General features: G+C 41.0%; 2 protein-coding genes across 2 annotated transcripts; both read left to right on the top strand.

The window, feature by feature from the left end:
- The first annotated feature begins 2,643 nt into the window (after positions 1–2,643).
- LOC6045651 (cyclin-T2) lies at positions 2,644–7,773 on the top strand. Its single transcript, XM_038250866.1, is given in 3 exon segments — positions 2,644–2,655; positions 5,666–7,294; positions 7,296–7,773. Coding segments are annotated over 3 exon segments (1,947 nt in total). The 3' UTR covers positions 7,602–7,773.
- An 8,072-nt stretch (positions 7,774–15,845) lies between these two features.
- On the top strand, positions 15,846–17,110 carry LOC6045650 (keratin, type II cytoskeletal 1). Its single transcript, XM_038250869.1, has 3 exons — positions 15,846–15,860; positions 15,935–16,889; positions 16,971–17,110. The coding sequence occupies exons 1-3, from the start codon at positions 15,846–15,848 to the stop codon at positions 17,108–17,110; spliced, it is 1,110 nt and encodes a 369-aa protein (XP_038106797.1).
- The last annotated feature ends 5,052 nt before the right edge of the window (positions 17,111–22,162 follow it).

Below are 22,162 nucleotides of genomic sequence, written 5' to 3' on the forward strand. Positions count from 1 at the left end.
CTAAAATTTTTTTTTTTTTTTTGTTGAATCTTTCATTTTTTTTAAATAATGATTTGAATTTATTTTTACTGGTTCCTAAAACAGTTTCTAGCATCTTTTCATGGAAATTTTAGTTCTCAACGATTTTCCATAAGTCCCACTTAATTTAAAGATATAATTACGCTGTTACATTAATTATTAAGAATATATGTCACCCTTTTCAAAACATAAAAACAAAACTTAAAAATTTTATTAAAATCACAAGAACATTCAGCTCAAATTTTAAATGAAAAAAGTGTTTTAAAATGTATTTTATACCTGTCAAGTTGTTTTGCAATCATAAGTTTCCAAAATTTCTAAGTTTTGACGAAAATTTTATTTTTGTGAGAAAAAAAAAGTTTTTTTTGCGGTGCTGAACATTGTAATTTCATAAAAGTTCAAAATATTTTGAAACGAGCCCAAACAAGATAAATAAGAGTATTACCAATGCAGAAAAAAATAATTTTAGATTGTTTTGAGTTGATTAGACTTCTATTTCCATCGAAATTTTCCAGTTTTGTGAAAAATTACTTTTTTTTAAATTTTTTGAACCAGCGAAGCGAAATAAACTTTGAAAAATATTTGCAACTGCCCTACTTTTAATTAAAGAAAATGTTCAAAAAATAACAGAAGTTAAAAAAAACAATTTATTTTAATTTTTTGTATTTTCAATTCTTTTAAATTAAAATAACGAAATTTCATTTGTTTAAATTACTTATTTTGCAAATTTGGCCCGCAAGCTCATTGGGGCTTCAAATTTGGCCCGGCCTTTAAAAACTTTGAGCATCCCTGCCTTAAAACATATCAAAAAAATAAAAAAAAAAGTTTTTTTTATTCAAATCAAGTTTTAATGACAAAAAGTGAAATTAAAAACCATCCAAAAAAATTAAACCGTATATAATTTTTTTTCAGTGTAGTCCTTATCTATACCAACAAATATGCCGAAGACACCAAATCAATAAAAAAAAATCCATCAAAAGATACAGATTTTTGAATTTTCATATATCATTTTTGTATGGATAGCTGCCAAATTTGTTTGGAAAATTATATGGACAAACTAATGACGCAAAATGACTTCTTTGGGTATACCGAAGGCACCAAAAAAGTTTCAGCTGGATAAAAAAAATACAAAATTATAATAAAAAAAACGATTTTTAGAGCAACTCAGGAGCAAAATAGGACAAAACTTTCTTCAAGAAAGTTTTAGAGAATTTTCTCATTTTTAACGCTGTTGTATTGGTTTGTAAAATTGAACGAAAAATAATAATTAAAAAAATCAAAAGCGTAAAAAGAAGGGTTTCCCATACAAATTACCCTATTATTTTAAAATGCAAAGCGCAAAGTTCGGAAGCAATCAACCGCTTCCAAATTTTGGGGAGTCTCGAGCCACCCTATTGTAACATGTAATCAATGTTTAACAGATATACAAAAGATTTCAATAACATTATTTAAAATAGTAGGCAATGCTGCCTTTTTTGAAGATTTTTACTTCTACTCTATGGCTTTGACTGATTTTTATAACTCAAATTTTGAATTGAAGCCAATAAAAAAAAAAAGAAATAAAAAAAAAGCCAAAGATTAGTTTTTTTTTCAATGCCTGGATAACCGGAAAAAAATTACTATTTCAGGGCTAGGGAATACTGTAGTAACTCTTAAAAAAAATCAATCTGCATTATGTTCTAAACTCACAGTTGATTTCAAGCGTATCAATGCAACCAAGATAAACAAAATCCGATTGAAAACTTTAATCATGATGCCATAATGCCCTAATAACGAGCATTATTATTGCATAAGACTTGAGCAGTTCGAGACAGAGATCCATTATCATGAGATAAGATCACAAGTTTTTATCCTTTTGTTTCAACCGTATTTTTTATGTTATATGTCTGAAACATTTTGAATAATTATGAACTAAGTTTTTAAATTTAAAGGAAAAAAAACATTTTTTGCTGAAATTAAATTCAGTCAAAATAGGTGGTTTTGTGATTCAAAGTCTAATATTTTTTCTGTTGATGTGAACTTTTTAACGTTTCATGTCTCTAAAAAATGGAATCTTACCGTTTAATTTAACATTAATCCAATTTACTTCAATTCTTCTAAAATCCTTTACAAAACCGGTTTTGCAACCACCATTATCATGATTGACATTCCGTCAATTTTCGCAGCTGTGCCCTCGTCGCCTTTCCCGCGAGGAAAACCCAGGCAGAAGGCAGCTTTGACCCACCGTTCGGTTTCGCCTTTCGGTGAAGGGCTTGCCCGATGGCTCGGGCCCATCATTTTGCATTGTTTTGAAGTGAAAAAGTGTATAAAAGAGGTGGCCACGGGTGAAATTGGCAACAGTAGTCAGTGCAATTTCCGTCCGAGCACATTTCCTTGTGCCAGCGGGGGTGCAGCAGTGTTTGGTGAAAACATTAAAGTAGAGCGAAGAAAAACGAAAGGAAAAAATTAAGCTTAGTGATACTTGGTGATGAGCAGCAGCGTCAAAGAACCTTTTCTTTCCAATCGAGTGGATTAACGGGCAGTGATCAACCAAATGGACTGAAACAAGCAAGTGAAGGGAAGGAACAACAAAAAATAGTGTGCAGTTGTTGCAGTATTTGAGCCTTGGAGTTGAGGCGAACGAAGATGTGGAAAATTGTAAGTTCCAATTCCGCCATCGATGGTGAACTATTCTATGCAAATGAAGCTTTTGGGTGACAAAGTGCCTATGTGAATTGTCGAGAAGGTCAACGTCTGTGGTGCTGGGACTCGGAACATGAGGTTTAAATATGTGTCCGTTGGCGTTTCAATTGGTTAAAGTTTAGTGAACCGTGAAAATTTGAATCGTTTTTCCGGATTGTTTCGAGAACACATGTAGATTGCTGTATGCATTTAAATGTGTAAAAGGAAAAAACGAGAATAAAGAACAAATATATCATTCATTATTCGCTGAAAGGAAGTCCAAAACCTCGTTCCTAGGACTCCCTACAAGTGATGTGAAAAAATCATAAATTGACATAAAATCCGCTGAAAAAGTGTTAGTCATTGAGCTATCTAAAGATGCCATCAATGAAGAAACGGAGTTTATCCACTTTTTTAAAATCGAGATGATTGCTCCGGGTGGCAGAGGATGCCCCATTGCATTGTCTGAGTCCTGGATTTCACTAAAACAGCGTTTTCTAAGGTGTTAACGACGATTTGGTGACGAACACTAAAATGGCTTTTTCTCGGAATACTTAATTCGTTTAAAAAAAAAACAAAATTTTCAATCAAATATGAGGGAGATGATTAATCAACAAATGTTTTTGAATTTGATCATTAGTGAAGTAAATTTGATGGAAAGATATAATTTTAAATTTATGAGCAAGCCACACACAGAAAAATATTATGTCAATAAATTTTACATGATAATAGATATTTTACTACCAATAAATCATGTAAAGCTATGAGTTAATAAAAAAATATGTTTTTTGCATGAATAATAAAAATAAATCTAGAAAGGCAGAAAGTGTCCCAAATTTAGTTGTTATTTTAAAATGAAAATTGGATGGTTTTACATGTTCTTTCACTATCGATTTAAATTATATTTTAAATGAAATAAAGCAATGCAAATCTTTTTCACAGTAAAGTTTATGTCCTTCTTTTCTTTTGAGGTCGCGAAGGAGGCAAAAAACTAATGGAGGTATTAAACTATGACAAACGCACTTTTCGTGTTTGACAGATTGCCAAACTCGCAAACAAAGCAAAATTCATGCAGGCTGACGTTTTTGCAAACAAATTCAGGCAAACAGTCAAACTGCAAAAAAGTGCGGGTTTGTTTGTTTGTCATAGTCTAATACCTGCTTAAATATGAAATGTCAAGCTTAATTTTGAAAAAATCAAACAGAGACTTTTATAAAATGCAATGTCAAAAGATTTGAAAATTATAAAAAATAGAATAATAATAATAATATTAGGAAGTGATTTGATTTGATTGAAAAAAGAAAATGAACGATAGGAATGCATTTTCATCAATTTTCGATTTATTTTAACATAATTTATGATTTGAAAAAGAAGGCTTTAAGAGCGAGTTGTGGCGCTATAACCACGGCAAATAGTGTCCAGGGCATTCGTGGAAATACAATGTCCCATCCCAGAGGGTACCGGAGTACCAAACCTTCTTAGCATGGTGCTCCCAACGAATACAACCAAAATTACGGAGCGTATGGTGGTGTGTCCCCACGCTTCTTCCTCCCCTGTCGATTCAGAATTGTGTTGTTGTTCGAACACTCGGTGCTCAAACTCAACCCAATTACGAGTCATCTCTGCGATACGGCTTTATGCAGTAGGCCTGGCCGGTTTAACGCTTGTGATGTTTCAATGCATTCCGATGCAATGGCGCACTACAAATGTTAATAAATGACAAGAAGAGTGCTAGGCGTCATCTAACCTAAGGCACTCTCCAGGATCCCTTCGAAAGATTGGCTGCACTAGGGTCTGATAAGATAAGATAAGATAAGATGAAAAAGAAGGCTTTAAGAACAGTTTATTTTTCGTTCTCTCAATTTGTGAGAAAAATATCAAAAAGAGGGAGACAAAAACCTACTTTGCGAAAATTCTAGGGGTGGCACAAACTCCTTTAAAAACATTTGTAATTTCCTGATTTAAAAATCTTTATTTTTTCAAATTAAAAAGAGTTCAAATTTTACAAAAAAAAATTATGGAAATTCCGCTGATTTTTTCCAGAAAGCTTTAAAGATTATTTATTAGACGTAAATTTGAAAGTTTTTTTTAGAAATTACCCGATTATTCGAGGATCTCTAACAAATTTTATTCCGGATAATTGAATCACGAAAAAATTTTTGTCTTATTTTGGGAAGCTGAGTTCAATTATGAACTTAAAAATGCTCTAAAGTGATCTAGTAATCGGTAATCCAAGATGGCGGCCATGGGGATGGTGACGAAATATTGACAACTGGGGCGAATCAGGACTACAGTCTTCAGCTTCAAATTTGGAAACCGATTTAGTATTTTTGTGTTTTTTCTAACCGAAATCATTCACAAATATCAATTTTGTAAAAAAAAACCATAGCTAAAACCGTTGTACTAATTCGCCCTATGTGGCGCCCCATATTACGATACTCGGGGCTTCGGATTATCCAGTCTGGACTGTGAAAGTTATTTAGTTAACAGGTTAAAAGTTAAGATGTTGATAGTTTGTTAGAGAAAAATCCTAAAACCGTGAAAAAACTGCGAATGGACAATTAGTTAATACCGTTGGCTTAAAGTCCATGAAAATTTCAAACTTTTAACGTGAGAGAGTGTGGGTGTGAGAAGCTGTTGCAAAAGATATTGAGGTTTTTGAAATATTAATTCTTAATAGCGATTCGCAAAAAAAAAAAGGACAAAAGTCAAACTAATACAGGATCCCATTTTGAATACAGTTTGAAGTGCTTCAAAAGACTTTTCAAAATCAAATGCAAAGAAAAGAAATGGATTCGATCAAGTTTTACGAAAATGCTAGCAATTTTAAGATTTTCAATGTTTTTTTGGACCTAAAATGCCCATTTAACTCCACTTTCCTATGTCAAAGAGGGGTCATATTTGGAAGTTTCATCAAAATAAAATGAAAATAATCATTAACCAGTCCCAAAGAATTGAACTTACACAATTTTCCTTTACCTCCCAGGTCAGCCTCCCCCTGCTGCTATCGACCTCCCTCCTGTGCAGCACCGCCGCCCCCGACTCTTCGAGCTACCTCGAAAATGACGTGATCGCGCCCCAGCACAAGCTCATCAACGAGATGAACCAGAACTTCTCCGAGCTGGAAAAAGCCAGCGAAAAGCTGATCGATCTGGGCTCGTACGTTGGCCCGCACAAGGTCCCGCCGAAAATGGTCAAGATCACCAACACCGTCGCCGTGAAGATCCCGGTGCCATATCCGGTCAAGGTGCCCCATCCGGTTCCGGTTCCGGTACCCGTTGACCGCGTGGTTCCGCTGACGGTGCCCAAGCTGGTGCGCATTCCGGAACCGACTTCGGCCGTACCAACGGTGACCTCTCCGGTGAACTACGTGACTTCGCCGCACCCACACGAGCAGGACGTGGCCCACTCGAATACGAACACCCAAGTTGAGGAGTTCATGCACTCGTATCCGATTCACTCGGTGTTTGATGTGGGCATGAACTACAATCCGGTGATTGGGAATCGACTGGCGCTGAACAAGCCAACGGGGGCTGCCTCCGAGCATCGACCGAGACATTTGGGTCCGGAACTTGACAAGCTGAACGAGTACAGTGCGGCGAGCACGCGGTATTCGAGCAAGCAGAACTACGAGGGTGGATTTAGGTCGACGGCTAGTCCGGATGAGTCGGGATATCACAAGTACTACTCGACTGCTCAACCGGAGTCAGCACCTTCCGCAAATTACGAGTACAAGTTCTCTAGTCCCCACCCCGAAGTTATTCCTCACTCTTACAGAGAGCCCAAGTCTGTGTATTATACAAAGGACGACAAATATCCGACACCCAAGTTTCCTAGACCTACGCACTCTGCTTATCCTACCACTCCTAATTTCCAAACCAAAGACCCGTCGTACGGTCAGGAGAATGACTTCCATCAGTACAGCTTTAAGACCGCACCAACTCCTCCTAGCTTCCGCCATACCTCAATCAAAGAATCCTATCCGCACTACGAAGAGCCTGATTTCAAGCAGTACCACTACCAGAAACCCTCCGTTGAGAGCGAAAGCTACGTAGAACATCAGCCAAAGCACTCCAAGTACATTGAGCACTACGAGAAACCATCGGGAAGTGACAACGGTTACGTAGAACATAGAGAAGCTGGTGAGTCCTCCGCGGTGTACAAGCAGTACGAACAGCAAATTGAATCTAGTTTCGAGGATCACCGGGATCAGTACGGCAAGCCCAGTGCCAACCCCGAGATCTACTCGCAATACGAAGCAAAAGAACCCCAACAGCAAGAGTACAAATCGTACTACGCTAGGCCTACTCCAGTTTCGGAAGCACTGGCCTACTTAGACAAGCAACCCTCGCACGGTTCCGAGCAGAAAGTGTACTTCCACAAACCCATGAACTACCAAGTGAAGGCGCACAAACCACCCCACAAGTCCCACCACTCATCGGAGTCCACCGACCTAACCTACAACTTCCCCAGCGATTCGCACCTTCATCCGACCTACTCGGAGATCGATTCCTCCAAGCACAAGCACCATCCCTACTACAGTTCGACCGCGGAACATCCCTCCTTTGACGAGGAATCCTCGGGAGCGCCCAAGTATTACCACCATCCCAGCCCTTCACCTTCCCCTCCCCTCCTCCAACCATCACGTAATCTCGTACAACCACCCCTCCGGCCCCGAGCAGTACCAGCGACGTCAGTACTACTTCCGGCACGAAGCCTCCGACGAGGCCGGTTCTGCCGAGGCCAGTTCCGACATGATGCAGTCCGCCTCAAAGTCCCACGCGGCGTACGAGCGGGCGGTCGAACTCAAGCACCGCGCTGCCAACCCCAAAGAGTACTCCATGTACAGTGTTGAGCACTTGCACCACCATCACGGTGACGTGAACGACTCCAACGAGTACGACGGAAGAGATTACCAGTAGGCCACCACCTGACGTGCAGTGGAACCGTCTTCCGCGATCGACCACTGCCTTAAATTTGCGCTACCTGATGCTTACCCCCTCTTTGAAGAGACTGTCCGTGTTTGTTAAGTTGCCTATTTATTAGCTCATTTTTTACCTTCTCTTATCATGTAGCATGTAGCATAACCCACCCACCCACACTTGCCGGCTAGCCCCTCTTCACGGTCGGCGTGAAGACTAAAAGGTGGTCGCCTCCGCGCAGGGTGTTTCGACTTTGTATTGTAAACGCGACGCGATTTGCTTGCTCTTTCCGTGAAATTCCGCGAATTTTCCACCACTCCTAAGCTGTGTGTAGTAAACTGTGCCGTAGCATTAAACCTTTTGATTGGAAAATCGAGCAAATCGTACTGTTAACTAGTGGATAAGACAGATAATAAAAGTGTAATTTATATGGAGGAGCTTTTAATTATGACCGAAAGTCCTTGTCTCGCTATAAAATATATTTGAATCAATTGGTTGAAGAAATATCACGTTACAACAAATTTGGAATCGGGTTCGTCTCCAAAATCATTGAAATCTCTTCATTACAACGCGTCAAATTCCGAGAAGAGCTTTCATAACAATTCATAACAATAAAAATGTGAACTTACCCAACTAATAAACGATATCTTTTTTAAAGAATTTATTAATTTTAGATTAGACTGTAAGATTTTTTACATCAAAAAGCTACCCTTCAAATTTGCGCTACCTGATTTTTTTGTAACACTGGTTTACAATATTTCCAATCTCAGAATGACAATATCAATTTTCTGATCAATGTAGGATTCGGATGTAGGATTTTCAGAAAAAAAATTCTTCTTTTTACACGGAGTGTTCAAACAACTACACAATTCTAAATCTACAGAGAAGTGGCTGAATTTTAAAATATTTGTTGCCACCAAAATAGATTTTTTTTTAAATACTATTTTACTATTAACTTTTTTACTTTTATGATATTTTGGGGCCATAAAATGTAATCCTTTTATAAAATTTCTAATCTAATCGAACACATCCTTTCATAAAATTTCTGAAAGGGCAAAAAATGTGATTTTTCTATCAACTATTAAAAAAAAAGTCCAAAAAATATTTGACTTCCATTTTATAATGTTAGATGAAATTTGCATTCAAAAAATACTTCAGTGAAATGTTGATAAAGTGCCGTCTCAAGTTATAGTCATTTTCGGGTTACTGTTTTAAATAAATCGCTTTTGTTCTTGTCCATGCCCACTTTTGACCAAAAAAAATCGAATAGACGAGAAAGTTTGCTACATTTAGCTTTTTTGAATTTTGTTGATAAAGCATTTGGTTGCCAAGAAAAGATAAAAAAAATAAACATGGGTTTTTCGCAATGTTGCCCAATTAGCCCACGTTTTTGAATCACAGGTGTCTCGGAAACTAAGCCAATTGCAAATGTTATTTTAAGGTGTTGTCCCCCCTCCCCCCCCTCCTTGACTAATCAAAATAATTTACTGAAATTGAATTCTTCATGGAAAATACTAATAAAGTCTATTGTAAACTATTGAGAATAATCTGTATAATGCATTTTCAAAACAACAAGTTTTTTTTTTTTTTATATTTTTTTTTGATAAGTTGGCAGCCCTGCCATCGAGAGCAGAGGCTGGCGGTGTGCGGTCCGCGGAATTTTAATTGTTTAGTCGGTAGTTTTTATAGTAAATCGCGTGAAAAGTAGTGAAAAGATTGTACAATGTGTAGATTTCATGTGGAAAGTGAAGATTTCCTGCAATTTTGAGAATTTGGACAGTTTTTTCGCGATTTGTGTTTTCTACGCCGCTTGGTCAAGGGTTTGACAGTTCATCGCGGCGGCTTCGCTCTTGCAGTAGTATTAGTGTGATGTGGGCTAGCTCGTTCTAAGGGTGGTATTCAACTAGTTAAATAAACAAATAATGCGAAAGAAATAAAAGCAGTTTGCCAAGGAATATTTTCGGAAGTGTCATCAAGCAGCGCTCAAGCGGCCTAAATATGGGACAACTCCCGGGTGCTTAGGACTACCAGAAATCAGAAACTTGGTGAGATCTATCCAAACTGAAATTTTCACATTTTGCCTACTTTTCAACAATCATTAAATACGCGCTGATCCCTGTTTTGCCTGATGGGATTGGAAGTTTAAAGATAGGTCGAGAACCCGTCTGGTTCTTGTACTATGTTTAGGCGGGGCCAGACAATGCCCAATGACCTCGGAATTGGGCCGCTAGGATCTCTGCCATTCTGAAATGGGTCATTGGAAGCAGCGCGAGGGCTGTCACCACCTAATACCCGGGACTGAGATAAGCTGTATCAGCTCAACCCAAGTCTGATACAAACTATACTTTCCCATAATTTCGCTGCCGGCCAGCGGGTATTGGATTGGACCACACACACACACACACAAGTTTTTTTTTATATTTTAAGAAATTTTGAATTCTGGGACCATTGATAAGGAAAAGACGAAGAAGTATTGTAAAATAAATTGTTATGAATTCATTGACATTTTACATGTTTTATGGTAGCAAAACTGCAATTATGTATAAAGGAATTTTGCAATACATTTTGTTTCGAAATTTCGAAAAATTGGCATGAATCCGAACATCCCCTTGCTCCCACCTAACAACCTCGACCAGAGCCGAGGGACAAAAGCTTTAAAAAATTGACCAGCCTAATGCTTAGATGTCAAATTAAAATAAATAAAAGTTTGTGAAATTTTCTGCTCTTTAAAACAAACAATATTATGAAATTTAATGAAAAAAGCTCAAAAAAAAAACAAAATGTAGAAAATATTTCATCAACTTTTTCAAAATAGGACTAAACTAAATGAAAAATAAAAAAAATGTTATCTGAAAATGGAACCATCTTGAAAAACGGTGTTTTGAAATTTTCAAGATTTTTTTGATTGTTTGCCCTTTCTGTAATTTTCTGAATAGATGGCTAAAATTTTATGTAAAAAGCTTGAAATTGTAATTTTATAAAATCATTTTTTTACAGAAAGGGATTTAAAAAATCATCAATCATAAATTTCCCGTGTTTCCATTTTTTCCGGTACAATTTTTACGATGTACCGTCATTTGGGTCGAATCGGGACACATGGGGCGAATTGGAACAGCTGTTTGAATATTTTTTATTGGTTCCGGATATAATAGACACAGAACAACAAAAATAGTGCATCGATTTCAAGCTTTTATGTGCTCTTAAAACTGCTGTCCTTTTTCAGACTGTAGTCCCGAATCGCCCCAGGTGATGGTATTCCTCATCCATACCTACAACTTTACCGAAGATACCAAATCGATAAAAAAAAATCCCTTCAAAAGATACAGATTTTTGAATTTTCACATGCCATTCTTATATGGGCAAACTGATGAGGCAAAAATGGCTTTTATCATAGAAAAAGCATAAGGGATCATCCATAAACCACGTGGATGCCATGAGGGAGGAGGGGAGTTCAGCGATTGTCCACAATTTGTTTTGTATGGAAATTGTCCACGAGGGGGTTGGGAGGGGGCGTCTGAGATTTAAAAAAAAAAGTGTCCACGTTGTTTATGGATGATCCCTAAGGAAGGTACCCAAAAAGTTTCAGCCAAAAAAATGCAAAAACGGATGGTCGAATTGTTGCAGAAAAAAGAAAGCACTTCATTTTTAATTATGTTACAAAAAATGGTTATAACTCAATTATTTTCATATACAATTTTGGTTATTTACCTTGTATTTTGGGCACTGAACTAAAAATCTAGAGGTCGCATGTTCAAATCTCGCGGTGGACGCAAAAATAAATAAGTGTTAAGTTGTGCATTATAGTTGCAAAATAAGTTTGCTCGGAAAATATTGGAAATCTGGTCGAAAGGACCAGAGCGGACAAAAGGTCGAAAGCGATTTTTTATAGTCCTAATTTTTATAATCTGTACTACTTCTGTGTGTTTTCCATTCTTTAAAAAGAATTTATTCATGTTTCCTTAAGGCCGTTGCAAATATTTTTCAAAGTTTATGTCGCCCCCCCCCCCTTTAAAATTGGTCTGAAAAATCAGGGGGCAAAAAAATTTTTTTCCTAAAAACTTCAAAATTTCCATGAAAATAGAAGTCTAATCAACTGAAAACAATCTAAAATGCATTTTTCTGCATTGATAATCATATTTAGCATGTTTGGGCTTGTTAAAAAATGTTTAGAATTTTTATGAAATTCCAATGTTATTATTTTCCGCAAAAAATAAAATTTTCATGAATACTTAGATATTTTGGAAACTAATGATGGCAAAACAACTGGACAGGTGTATACTGCCCATGATCGCATAAATGTCCCATATGCATTTTCATCACTTTTGAGTAATTGATGCAGTTTTGTTCAAAATCGTGTGCTCTTTCAAAAGAGCATATAACATTAGAGTGTAACAAAAATGACTTTTTGGCGGGCATTCAGGGGTTTGTTCCGGTGGGCATACTGACCCCAAATCCCAAATATGAGCTTGATTGGACGTAACAGGAGCTGGCGCTCCGCCCTTCAATTTTAAATGGGATTTAACCCGTAAAAAAGGATTTTTTCAAAAATGTCAATTTTTTAGGCATTTTGGCCACTGAAGCGTTTACCAAAAACATCACTGGCGTGTAGGCCAGATCCTTGCGCATCTTTTGGTATATATAACATTGAAGTTTGGAGCACCCTGGAGCTTGGTACAGACCTTCAAAGTTTGGCATTTTTTCGAAAAATCGGTCCCAGCAAAATCAAATGGCGTCTCGGGCGTCGCGAGACGCGACGCATATCTTTTTTGCCGGGGCCGGTTTTTCGAAAAAATGCCAAACTTTGAAGGTCTGTACCGAGCTCCAGGGTGCTCCAAACTTCAATGTTATATATAACAAAAGATGCGCAAGGATCTGGCCTACACGCCAATGATGTTTTTGGTAAACGCTTCAGTGGCCAAAATGCCTCAAAAATTGTCATTTTTGAAAAAATCTTTTTTTACGGGTTAAATCCCATTTAAATTGAAGGGCGGAGCGCCAGCTCCTGTTACGTCCAATCAAGCTCATATTTGGGATTTGGGCTCAGTATGCCCACCGGAACAAACCCCTGAATGCCCGCCAAAAAGTCATTTTTGTTACATCCTAATATAACATCCAGTACTTTGTTCTTGAAATCAAGAGGAAATCCTGTTTTTTCGTGAAAACTTAACACGTAGCCTTATGTGTGGGACAAACTTCCCTTGCGTTTTTCTCAGCTTGCTGTTTTTGCATATGGGACATTTATGTGAACATGGGCAGTATAATGCATTTTAAAACACTTTTTTTTTATCAAAATGTTGAAATCATGGCCCGTATTTTGAATTTTAATACTTTTTTATTTTTTTGCCCCCCCCCCCCCTCGACTTTGGTCAGAGTCGAGGGACATAAACTTCAAAAATATTTGCAACGGCCTAACTGTGAGTATCTCTATTCTGTCAAAATAATTTACTATTGTTTCTAAAATAATTCACAATTTTTGCTTAGGCCGATGCAAATATTTTTCAAAGTTTTTCTCCTACGGCTCTAGCCTGGGTCGAGGAGGGGGGCAAAGTTATAAAAAATATTGATATTGAAATAAAAAGCCATAGTTTCCACATATGCATGGAAAAAGTGTTTTAACGGTGCACATCAACCAAAGCTTTTGCACCCAGATTTTTGTTACAGACATTTTAGTATTTTCAAAATTACGGGTACCATCGAAATATTTTTTTTATTCATCCCCTAAAGTACTGTCCACAAAGTAATTTACAACAAAGTTTGACTAATTTCACAATCCCGTTGTTGCAGGATTGGGTCCGTAAGTTTGACAATTTTGGAATAAGAAGACAACAACTTCCTTCGTTGCTGTGCACCCTTAAAGGGTATTTTTCACTAGTTCAGTTGTTTTGCAATCATTAGTTTTAAAAAAATGTAAGATTTGACGAAAACAAAAATTATAGCGAAAAAAAAACATTTTGCGGTATTTAGCATCGAAAATTTTCAAAAATTCAAATGATTTTTAAATCAACCCAAACATGCTTAAAATGATTCTAAACGCTGGTGATTGCATTTAAAATTGGTTCCAGCTGATTCCACTTAAATTTTTATTGAAATTTTGAAATCTTTTGAAAAAAAAAATTTCCCTTTCGGGCCAGTTTTAAAAGAAAAGGGGACAAAAACTTTAAATAAAATTTGTACCAGCCTTATTTTCAAACAAAAGCAGTTCCCCAAAAACATTTAGCTAAAAAAAATCTGAACTCAAACATGTTTTAAAGAATTTCACATTCATTCAAGTGTGTTGTCTTTCTGTAGCATTTTAGAGAGTTTCTCTTTTTCATTTCAAAATGACATTCAAAAAGCTTAAGGGGTTACATACATGTAAATCGGCAAAAATGTCCAGGGTTGGTATTGGCACACACTCAAACTTTTTTTTAAATTTGTTTTTTACATATTTTTAACTAAATCAACTCGTTGTTCCGAGAAAAACGCTCACAAAGTTTGACAGTCCGCTTTGCGCATGGCAAAACTTTAAACTTAAATCGTCTTCTACTCGCTTATATCATGACATATCTTCATGAAACTTTCACATCTTTTTAAAGGATTTAATAAATATTCGGAAATATGAAATATTGAGGTTTTCTACATGTATGTAACCCCTTAATGGAATGGTAATCCTGCCAAACAGCGACAAATACGAGATGATTTTTTAAATATTAAAATAAAATGATTTGCAAGTCAAACTATTATACTTTTAAATGCGTGGTTGTCAATCGAATCAATATCAATCAACAGTTAAACACCAGATGCAGCCTTAATGGTCACATTTCATCAATCTAAAATCGATTTGTATTCAACGTTCTTATTACCATACTGGATCACAGATCGATCAATGATTAAACAAGCTCAAACTACCCCAGCATAATTAAATAATTACACCAATCAGAAATCAGAATTAGAGCCCCGAATGGGCACCATTTCACGTTCGATTCAATCTCTTCGCACATTTTAAAACCCGAGCTTCACTTGCTAATGCAACCAAGTGACACATTCCAAACACACACACACACAGACTCATGGGACAGCAAAATATGCGAATTATGCTCAATTATCGGGCTTACATAACCCAGGCAGGTCTCCAGCAACGATAGACGCCTATGATGTCTTAGTTCGTCGTCTGTCAGACGTCTAGCCCAGCCTCTTATCAACAAACAACGCACCACACCGGTTCATCAAATTACCATACATCAAGCCTATCAGCTGTCCCGTGGACGTCGTCGTTGTTGGTCAGATGCTGGGCTTCAGTTCAGTGGGTAAATAGATCAGTACGCCGGCTCGCGGAAAATGACCCACATCCGTTCAGCAGCGGTGTTACACCAAATGCCACAGACTTGACGGACGTGATACTTCGATGCTGTCTGTGCCAACAAAAAGAATCGAGCAACACTATATGAAAAGTGCAAGTGGAAAACGATTATCTTTCGATTAGGGCAGCCCCCTCCTGTCGTAGCTAGGACTTTCACGCCGGGCATCACCCTGCTTTAGGGCAACCTTAAGTTATGCACGTGGAACTGGTTCAGTTCGCTTACGCGTTGAGCACTTGACTCGGGATCATCGGGTGGGTAGAGGTGATCATGAGTCTGTTTGAAACTTCATGTAAATTTGATATTTTTGGATGAATATTTTCAAAGTAATATTTAGTTTAAAGGGTATAGTGGTGTAGTACCCAAAACTTTTTGCAGTGTTTTAAACCATTCTAACTAAAAGTTGATAAAATATTGAAAAAGAATGTTGCTGCTTTTCGCCTGTCAAACAAGCTTATGTTCTAATTTCATCTGACCATCCCTAATCGACCCAACCCCACACGAGTTACCCCAAAACATCCACGTTATGCCTCGAGTGCAACGCACGATTATGATCACCCCGTCGCCACGTGAGTTTATGTTGTCTTCTTGTTTGGACGTCCCTTCCCCCCTCGATTAATTGGCATAATTACATGCAAATTCTGAGCGCGAGATCACCCGGTCACCCCGGCTTCTTTGGCCGTTGGCATGCTGCTCGCGATGATCTAATGGGTGGAAGTGCGTCTCTCGAGCGTCGGTGACACCCAGTCCAGATCTACGCGTCGTCGACGTATCAAATGTTGCGAGAAAAGGTATAAAGGTGAGGACAGATTCGGCTTCTAGGGGCAGTATCGATTCCGACCACGGATCGTGTGATACCGATTTGAAGGGATTAGCCGGTGGGTGATTGTAGATTTTAGAAGATACCATGACGGGTTTGATGGTGAGTTGGGCGGTTGGGTTTTGTGAGAATTTTGTGAAAAGTGAAGATTTGTTTTGTTTTGTGTGTGCTTTTAGCTCAAACTTCTGGTATTGACGCTGACGGCGACGGCCGTTTTAGCAGAACCGACAGACAGCAAGGGGTTGCAGCCTGCGGAAACCGTTGATCAGCAGAACAACCGTGCGGCAGTTGCTTCAACGGATGGCGCGAAGAAGAACTCCAAGCGACATCTTGGGTTGGGTATTGGCTATGGTGGTGGCTATGGATTAGGATACGGGGGTGGACTCGGATTCTCCGGGGGATTGTACTCCGGTGGTCACTCCGCGGGACTAGTGAGCCGAGGCTTCGGATACGGAGGATCGTACGGCGGGTCGTACGGAGGTTACGGCTATGACGGTGGATTTCATGGCGCTGGAATCGGTTACGGAGGTGGATTCTCAGCACATGGTGGATTCAACCCGGGATTCCACCACCACGGAAGTTACGGTTACCCTCGGCCAATCCTAACAGCCACCATTAAGGAGCACATCCCCGTCCCATACCCCAGACCATACCCGGTGTTCATCAAGAAAACGGTCCCAGTTCCCTTCCCAATCCACAAACCAGTGCCATATCCGGTGATCGTGAAGAAACCCTACGCAGTCCCTATTGATCGACCAGTTCCAGTGGCCGTCCCCGTGCCAATCACGAAACACATCGAAGTTCCCGTCCCAGCCCCGTACCCAGTCCCAGTGAAGGTACCAACTCCCGTCGTTGTCACCAAGCCCGTCGTCGTAGCCAAACCCGTGGTCATCACCAAACCCGTCGTCCACTATGCCCCGCTTCCGGTGGTCAGCGCTCCCGTATACTCCACCCCCATCATAACGGCTCATGCCCCGATCCTAACCCACGCCACGGGGCACATCTCGGTGTCCGATCACGGAGTTCACCAAACGCACGGTTCGCACCTGTCGCACTCCGGATACGCGTCCGGACTGCAGTACGGTGGCCACTACGGCGGATCGGTTGGGAATTACGGTGGCCACTACGGAGGTTCGATTGGAAATTACGGGGGGCACTACGGCGGGTCGGTTGGGAGTTACGGTGGCTCCGTTGGGCACTACGGGTCGGCAGCGGGCGGGCATTACGGATCGGGTGGGCACTATGCTGCGGGCGGGAATTACGGTTCGGCGGGGCAGTACTCGACAGGAGGGCAATACGCGGCCGGTGGTGGACAGTACGGTGGAGGAGGATCGCAGCATCCCTGTCCGTGAGGGAGGAAGGAGCGGCGAGAGGGAGTCAAGTGAAGGTTACAACTAACCCTCGTGGTAATAGTCAAACTAATAAAGATTGCATAACTTGAACTCTTAGTGCGTTAAGTGTAATCTAGTAAGTGAAATGATTCTAATAAAAATATATAATAAAAACAACAACTTATCGGTTTTCATTAGAATAATTCTCAATGTTTTCGCAACTCGGCCTTAATTTGATTTTGATAGCAATTATTGGTATTAGAGGAATTTTACCCATTTTAATCAGTCTAAGCCGTTCGGCCCATTCTCATCACTTTACAGTTTTTCGCTCTTAAATCAACATTTTCAGAAACATCAACAATGGAGACTTGCTTGCTCACTTTTATTTGAGCTATTCATTACTTTGGAACAATCAAAAACACTTTATGAAAGCTGTAATTCATGATCAAAGTGCTGATAGGCCAATAATACAAATATAATTGTACATTTCCCATAGATCCGATTCCACCTGAACAAGATTCTTGTAGAGTCGCAACCGAGACTCCTTGAGACACGACGTTCCGGACGCAGCACCATCGCTGCCGATCATTAACCTCCCAACCACACACTGACCTCATGTCCGCTTCCGTCGTATCCTGCTCCGGATTCCGCCAACCGGTTCCAGGACAATTCAATCACACTCACACTTCCGCGCCAAACGTTCACTCTCAACTGTCCACAGCGTTAACATAAACACGCGCCTCTTTTCATGTGCTGTCAAAAACCAAGTACACGCTTCAGTAAGGAATAGTCTGTTTCGGGTTATTATTACCCGGTCAATATATTTATATTGTTTACATTATTTTGAAAGACGAAAACCCTACAATTGGGTCCTAAAATGAAGCTTAGATTGCTGATATTATTGTTTACAGCGATAAAGCTTATTTTTCTGAGTACAATGACCCTTTGTACGACCACAAAGAGTTTAAAATGGATTTTTAAATCAATTTTGAAAAATTAACCTCGCGATCCTTCTTGACAGAAAAGCTCCTACTTGACAGCTCGTTCCAAGGGGACCATAGTTGATCCATCGAAAAAATGTTGTCTTGTCAAAAAAAAATTTTGCATTAAAATGAAAAAAAGTGATCAGACATGTTTTTTAATCGTGTTTTTTACCGTTGTACATAAAAATTGACATAGGGCTTTAGTACCCAATTCTCCACGGTAAGTTTCGTTTGTATTTGGGTAGTTTTTGGGAAGGTCTAGATACAGGGGTGCTCAAAGTTTTTGGAGGCTGGGACAAATTTGAGGCTCAAATGAGTTTGCGGGCCGAATATACAAAATAAGATTTTATAAACAAAAAATGATTTTTTTAAGACTACAAAATACATTGATAAGCTGGCATTTGTTTTTTTTTTTATTTCTGTTATTTTTTCAGTATTTCCCTTAATTAAAAAAAACGAAAAAACAAAATGGCAGTTTTATAAAGGTGTTGATTTTATTGTTTGAAGAAAAAAAACAAAAAGTTTTTAGCTGAATATACTTGTGTTTTCAATATTTGTTTCATATTTTGAAACTGGTGACATGTAATCTGCATAATTTATGTAACGGCGTAATTTGTTTCATTAAACTAAGTGTGACTAATTAAATCTAGATTAAATTTTCAAAAGGTCCTATCTGCATAGGAAACCCATGAGGGATAGGTTGTTTTGAAAATTTTATCTAGAAATATCGTTGATAGCCAGAATTTCAACTAAAAAAAACTTTAAAAAATGTTTTGAGCACCCGTTAAGTTGAATTGCAATCATTATTTTTAAAATGTAAAATTCAACAAAAAATCATTTTAGCGAAAAAACATATATTCATCGAAAATTCATTAAAATTCAAATTATTTTTGAATAAACAGAACATGCTCAAAATGATTCTAAACGCCGAAGAAAGCATTTTTAATTGATTTGAGCTTGTAAAAGGTGGAGCGGCAGTGGAAATAAAACCGCGTGTACGTTTGTCAAAGTTATATTCGAGAGTGGTAACAGCAGAGTGGAAAGATGTGACAGATGCTGAGCTACACGCTAAAGGGCGTTTACTCATTTCTTCTTGTTTACTAATCTACCACAGACAAGTGGACAGCTTAAATCTCCAACACACCTCCTTAAGCTGATCCGCTGATCCCCATCGCTGATCGGTTGCGCTCCAGCTTGATCCGTTCCAGAGACTTTGTCAGGCCGTCCGCCGTCTGCTCGTCCGTGCTGACGTAGGTCAGCTTCACGATCTTCTTGTCGAGGGCGTCACGGATATAATGGTGACGAATGTCGATATGCTTGGTACGCGGCGTGTAACCTCCATTCTTGGCGATGCAGATGGCGCTCTGGTTATCGCAGCGTAGCTCGATCGGTTGCTTTCGTCCCAGTTGAGCCAACAATCCGTGCCACCACGAAGCTTCCTGAACAGTTGCAGCCAGAGCCATATACTCGGCTTCACAGGTTGACAGCGCGACAGTCGGCTGTCGTTTGCAGCTCCAAGCAACTGCACCTCCTTGCAGCATGAAGATGTAGCCACTTGTTGACTTCCGGTCGTCCAAATCCGATGCCCAGCTTGCGTCGGCGTACCCGACTAGCTCTGTGTTGCCGTGCTTCCTGTAACGCAGCTTCAACCCGCACGTGCCTCGTAGGTACCGGAACAGGTGTTTGACTGCTTCCCAGTGCTTCGGCCCAGGATTTGCGTTGAAACGACTCAGTTGGTTCACTGCGTGCATGATGTCCGGCCGGGTACAGGTGGCCAGGTACATCAGACTTCCTACGGCTTCGGGGTAGGGAACTCGTTTCATCTTCTCCGCCTCGTCCGCCGTTTTCGGCGCCATCTCCTTGATCAGCTTCACGCACGGGTTCGATGGTGTCGACACGGGCTTGGCGTTCTGCATGTTGAACCGGGTGAGCATCGATTCAATGTATGCTTGCTGGTCTAGCGCGACACAGCCTTGTCCGCGGGTGACGCGGATGCCCAGGCAGCTGCTGACAGGTCCCAAGTCCTTCATCCGGAATGTGCTGCTCAGCTTGGCCTTGATCTCGTTCTTCATCCCTTCGTCATTGGAAACGATCACGACGTCGTCGACGTAGATTGCGACGAACAGTATCTTTCCGTTGGCGATCCGGTTGTACAGGCACGGGTCGTACTTCGAGGAATGCAGACCAAAACGTTTCAGTGCGGCATCCAACTTTCCGTTCCACACTCGACTTGACTGCTTCAATCCGTAGAGCGCTTTGTTCAAGCGGCAGACCAGGTTGCGTCTGGTCGGGTCCTCGAAACAGGGTGGCTGCTCCATGAAAATTTCCTCTTCCAACTCGCTCTGCAGGAAGGCGGTTGTGGCGTCCATCTGGTCCATCGACAAGTCATATCTGGCGGAGAGCGCGAACAGATATCGCAGGGAACTGTGACGTACGACTGGCGAGTAGGTTTCGTCATAGTCTTCCCCCTTTCGCTGCGAAAATCCTTTCACAACCAACCGCGCCTTGTGCCGATCTACATTGCCACTCGCGTCGTGCTTGGTCTTGAAGACCCACCGACACTTGATGGCCTTTCTGCCCTTCGGTAGTTCCGTCAGCGCCCAGGTGTCGTTCGCCATCAGCGCCTCGTACTCGTCGAACATGGCCTTTTTCCAGCTTGCAGAGTCCTCTCGAGACAGCGCATCCTTGTGGGACAAGGGATCGCCGTCGACTGCCAGACTCCTGGCTGTGGCCACCACGCAGCTCGTGTCGCGACTCGGCGGGACCGGGTCATCGGATTCCTCCGACGAGTTGTCCTCGCTGGCGTCGTCGTCGCTGGTATCGGTTGATTCGACCTCCTGTAAGGGATTGGGACGCGGCAAACCTCTGAGCGAAACATGGAAATCATCGTACTTGCCTGGAAGTTTGTGCTCCCGACCGCTGCGCCTCAACTCCGGTGACAACGGAGGATTTGAAGATGATTGCGGTGGGAGCACGGAGGTCACGTCGGTCACTGAGCCAGCTGTTTCCTCGAACCCGAGAAACTCGTCCTCGCTGTTGTCGACATCCGGGACACGGTCCGTGTCGGGATTCTCCAGCTCGTTCTCGGCGGCGTCGTCGATTTCCACAAAGCGATTCGGCGAACCACTTGCTGTCGGCGGCACGTACGGTTCGATGTCCAGCCGCACCACTTGCTCTTGACGTCGATCCTCCTGCTTCTCCAGTACGCCTTCGTTGATGAAGCGGACCTCGCGGCTGCTGAAGACTTTCCGTGACTGCGGGTCGTAGAACCGATACCCTTTCACGTGTTCGTCGTAGCCGACAAAAATGCACTCGTGCGACTTCGGGTCCAGCTTCCGTCGCTTCTGTTTGGGGATTTGGACCATCGCTTTGGTGCCGAAGATTCTCAGGTGCGACAAATCCGGCTTCTTGCGTGTCCAAACCTCTTCCGGCGTCGATTCGTGACCTTGCGTGGGAGACCGGTTGAGAAGGTAAACAGCTGTGCCCACGGCCTCCGCCCAGAACTTCTTCTCCAGTCCAGCTCCGAACAGTAGACATCGAGCGCGCTCAACAATTGAGCGGTTTCCGCGCTCGGACATGCCGTTTTGTTCTGGGGTGTAGGGGTTCGTCGTCTGGTGCACGATACCGTGCTGTTTCAGGTAGCTTCTCATACCGTTGTTCACGTACTCCTTCCCGTTGTCACTTCGCAGCACCTTCAGCTTGCGCTCGGACTGGCGTTCGACCATCAGGTGGAACTCCTTGAAGGTTCTCAAGACTTCCTCCTCCGACTTCGTCTTCAGGAAGAACACCCACATCTTCCGGGAACGGTCGTCCACGAACAGGATGTAGTATCTGCTTCCGGCCATCGATGGTACTTCGAACGGACCGCAGATGTCGGTGTGAACCACATCGAGCATCCCGGTAGCGCGCGAACCCATCTTGTTGAACGGCTGTCGTGTGTGCTTCCCCATAGGGCACACCTTGCAGTCCTCCTTGTCGGCTCCGACGATCTTGATCCCGTTGGCGAGTCCACTGGCTAGCTTTCGAACGCTCGGCAAATTCAGGTGTCCCAGGCGCTGGTGCCAGACCTCGAGACCAACCGCAGACGAGC

The sequence above is a fragment of the Culex quinquefasciatus genome, chromosome 2 (genome assembly GCF_015732765.1).
Source record: "Culex quinquefasciatus strain JHB chromosome 2, VPISU_Cqui_1.0_pri_paternal, whole genome shotgun sequence".
NCBI classification, from domain to species: Eukaryota; Metazoa; Arthropoda; class Insecta; order Diptera; family Culicidae; genus Culex; species Culex quinquefasciatus.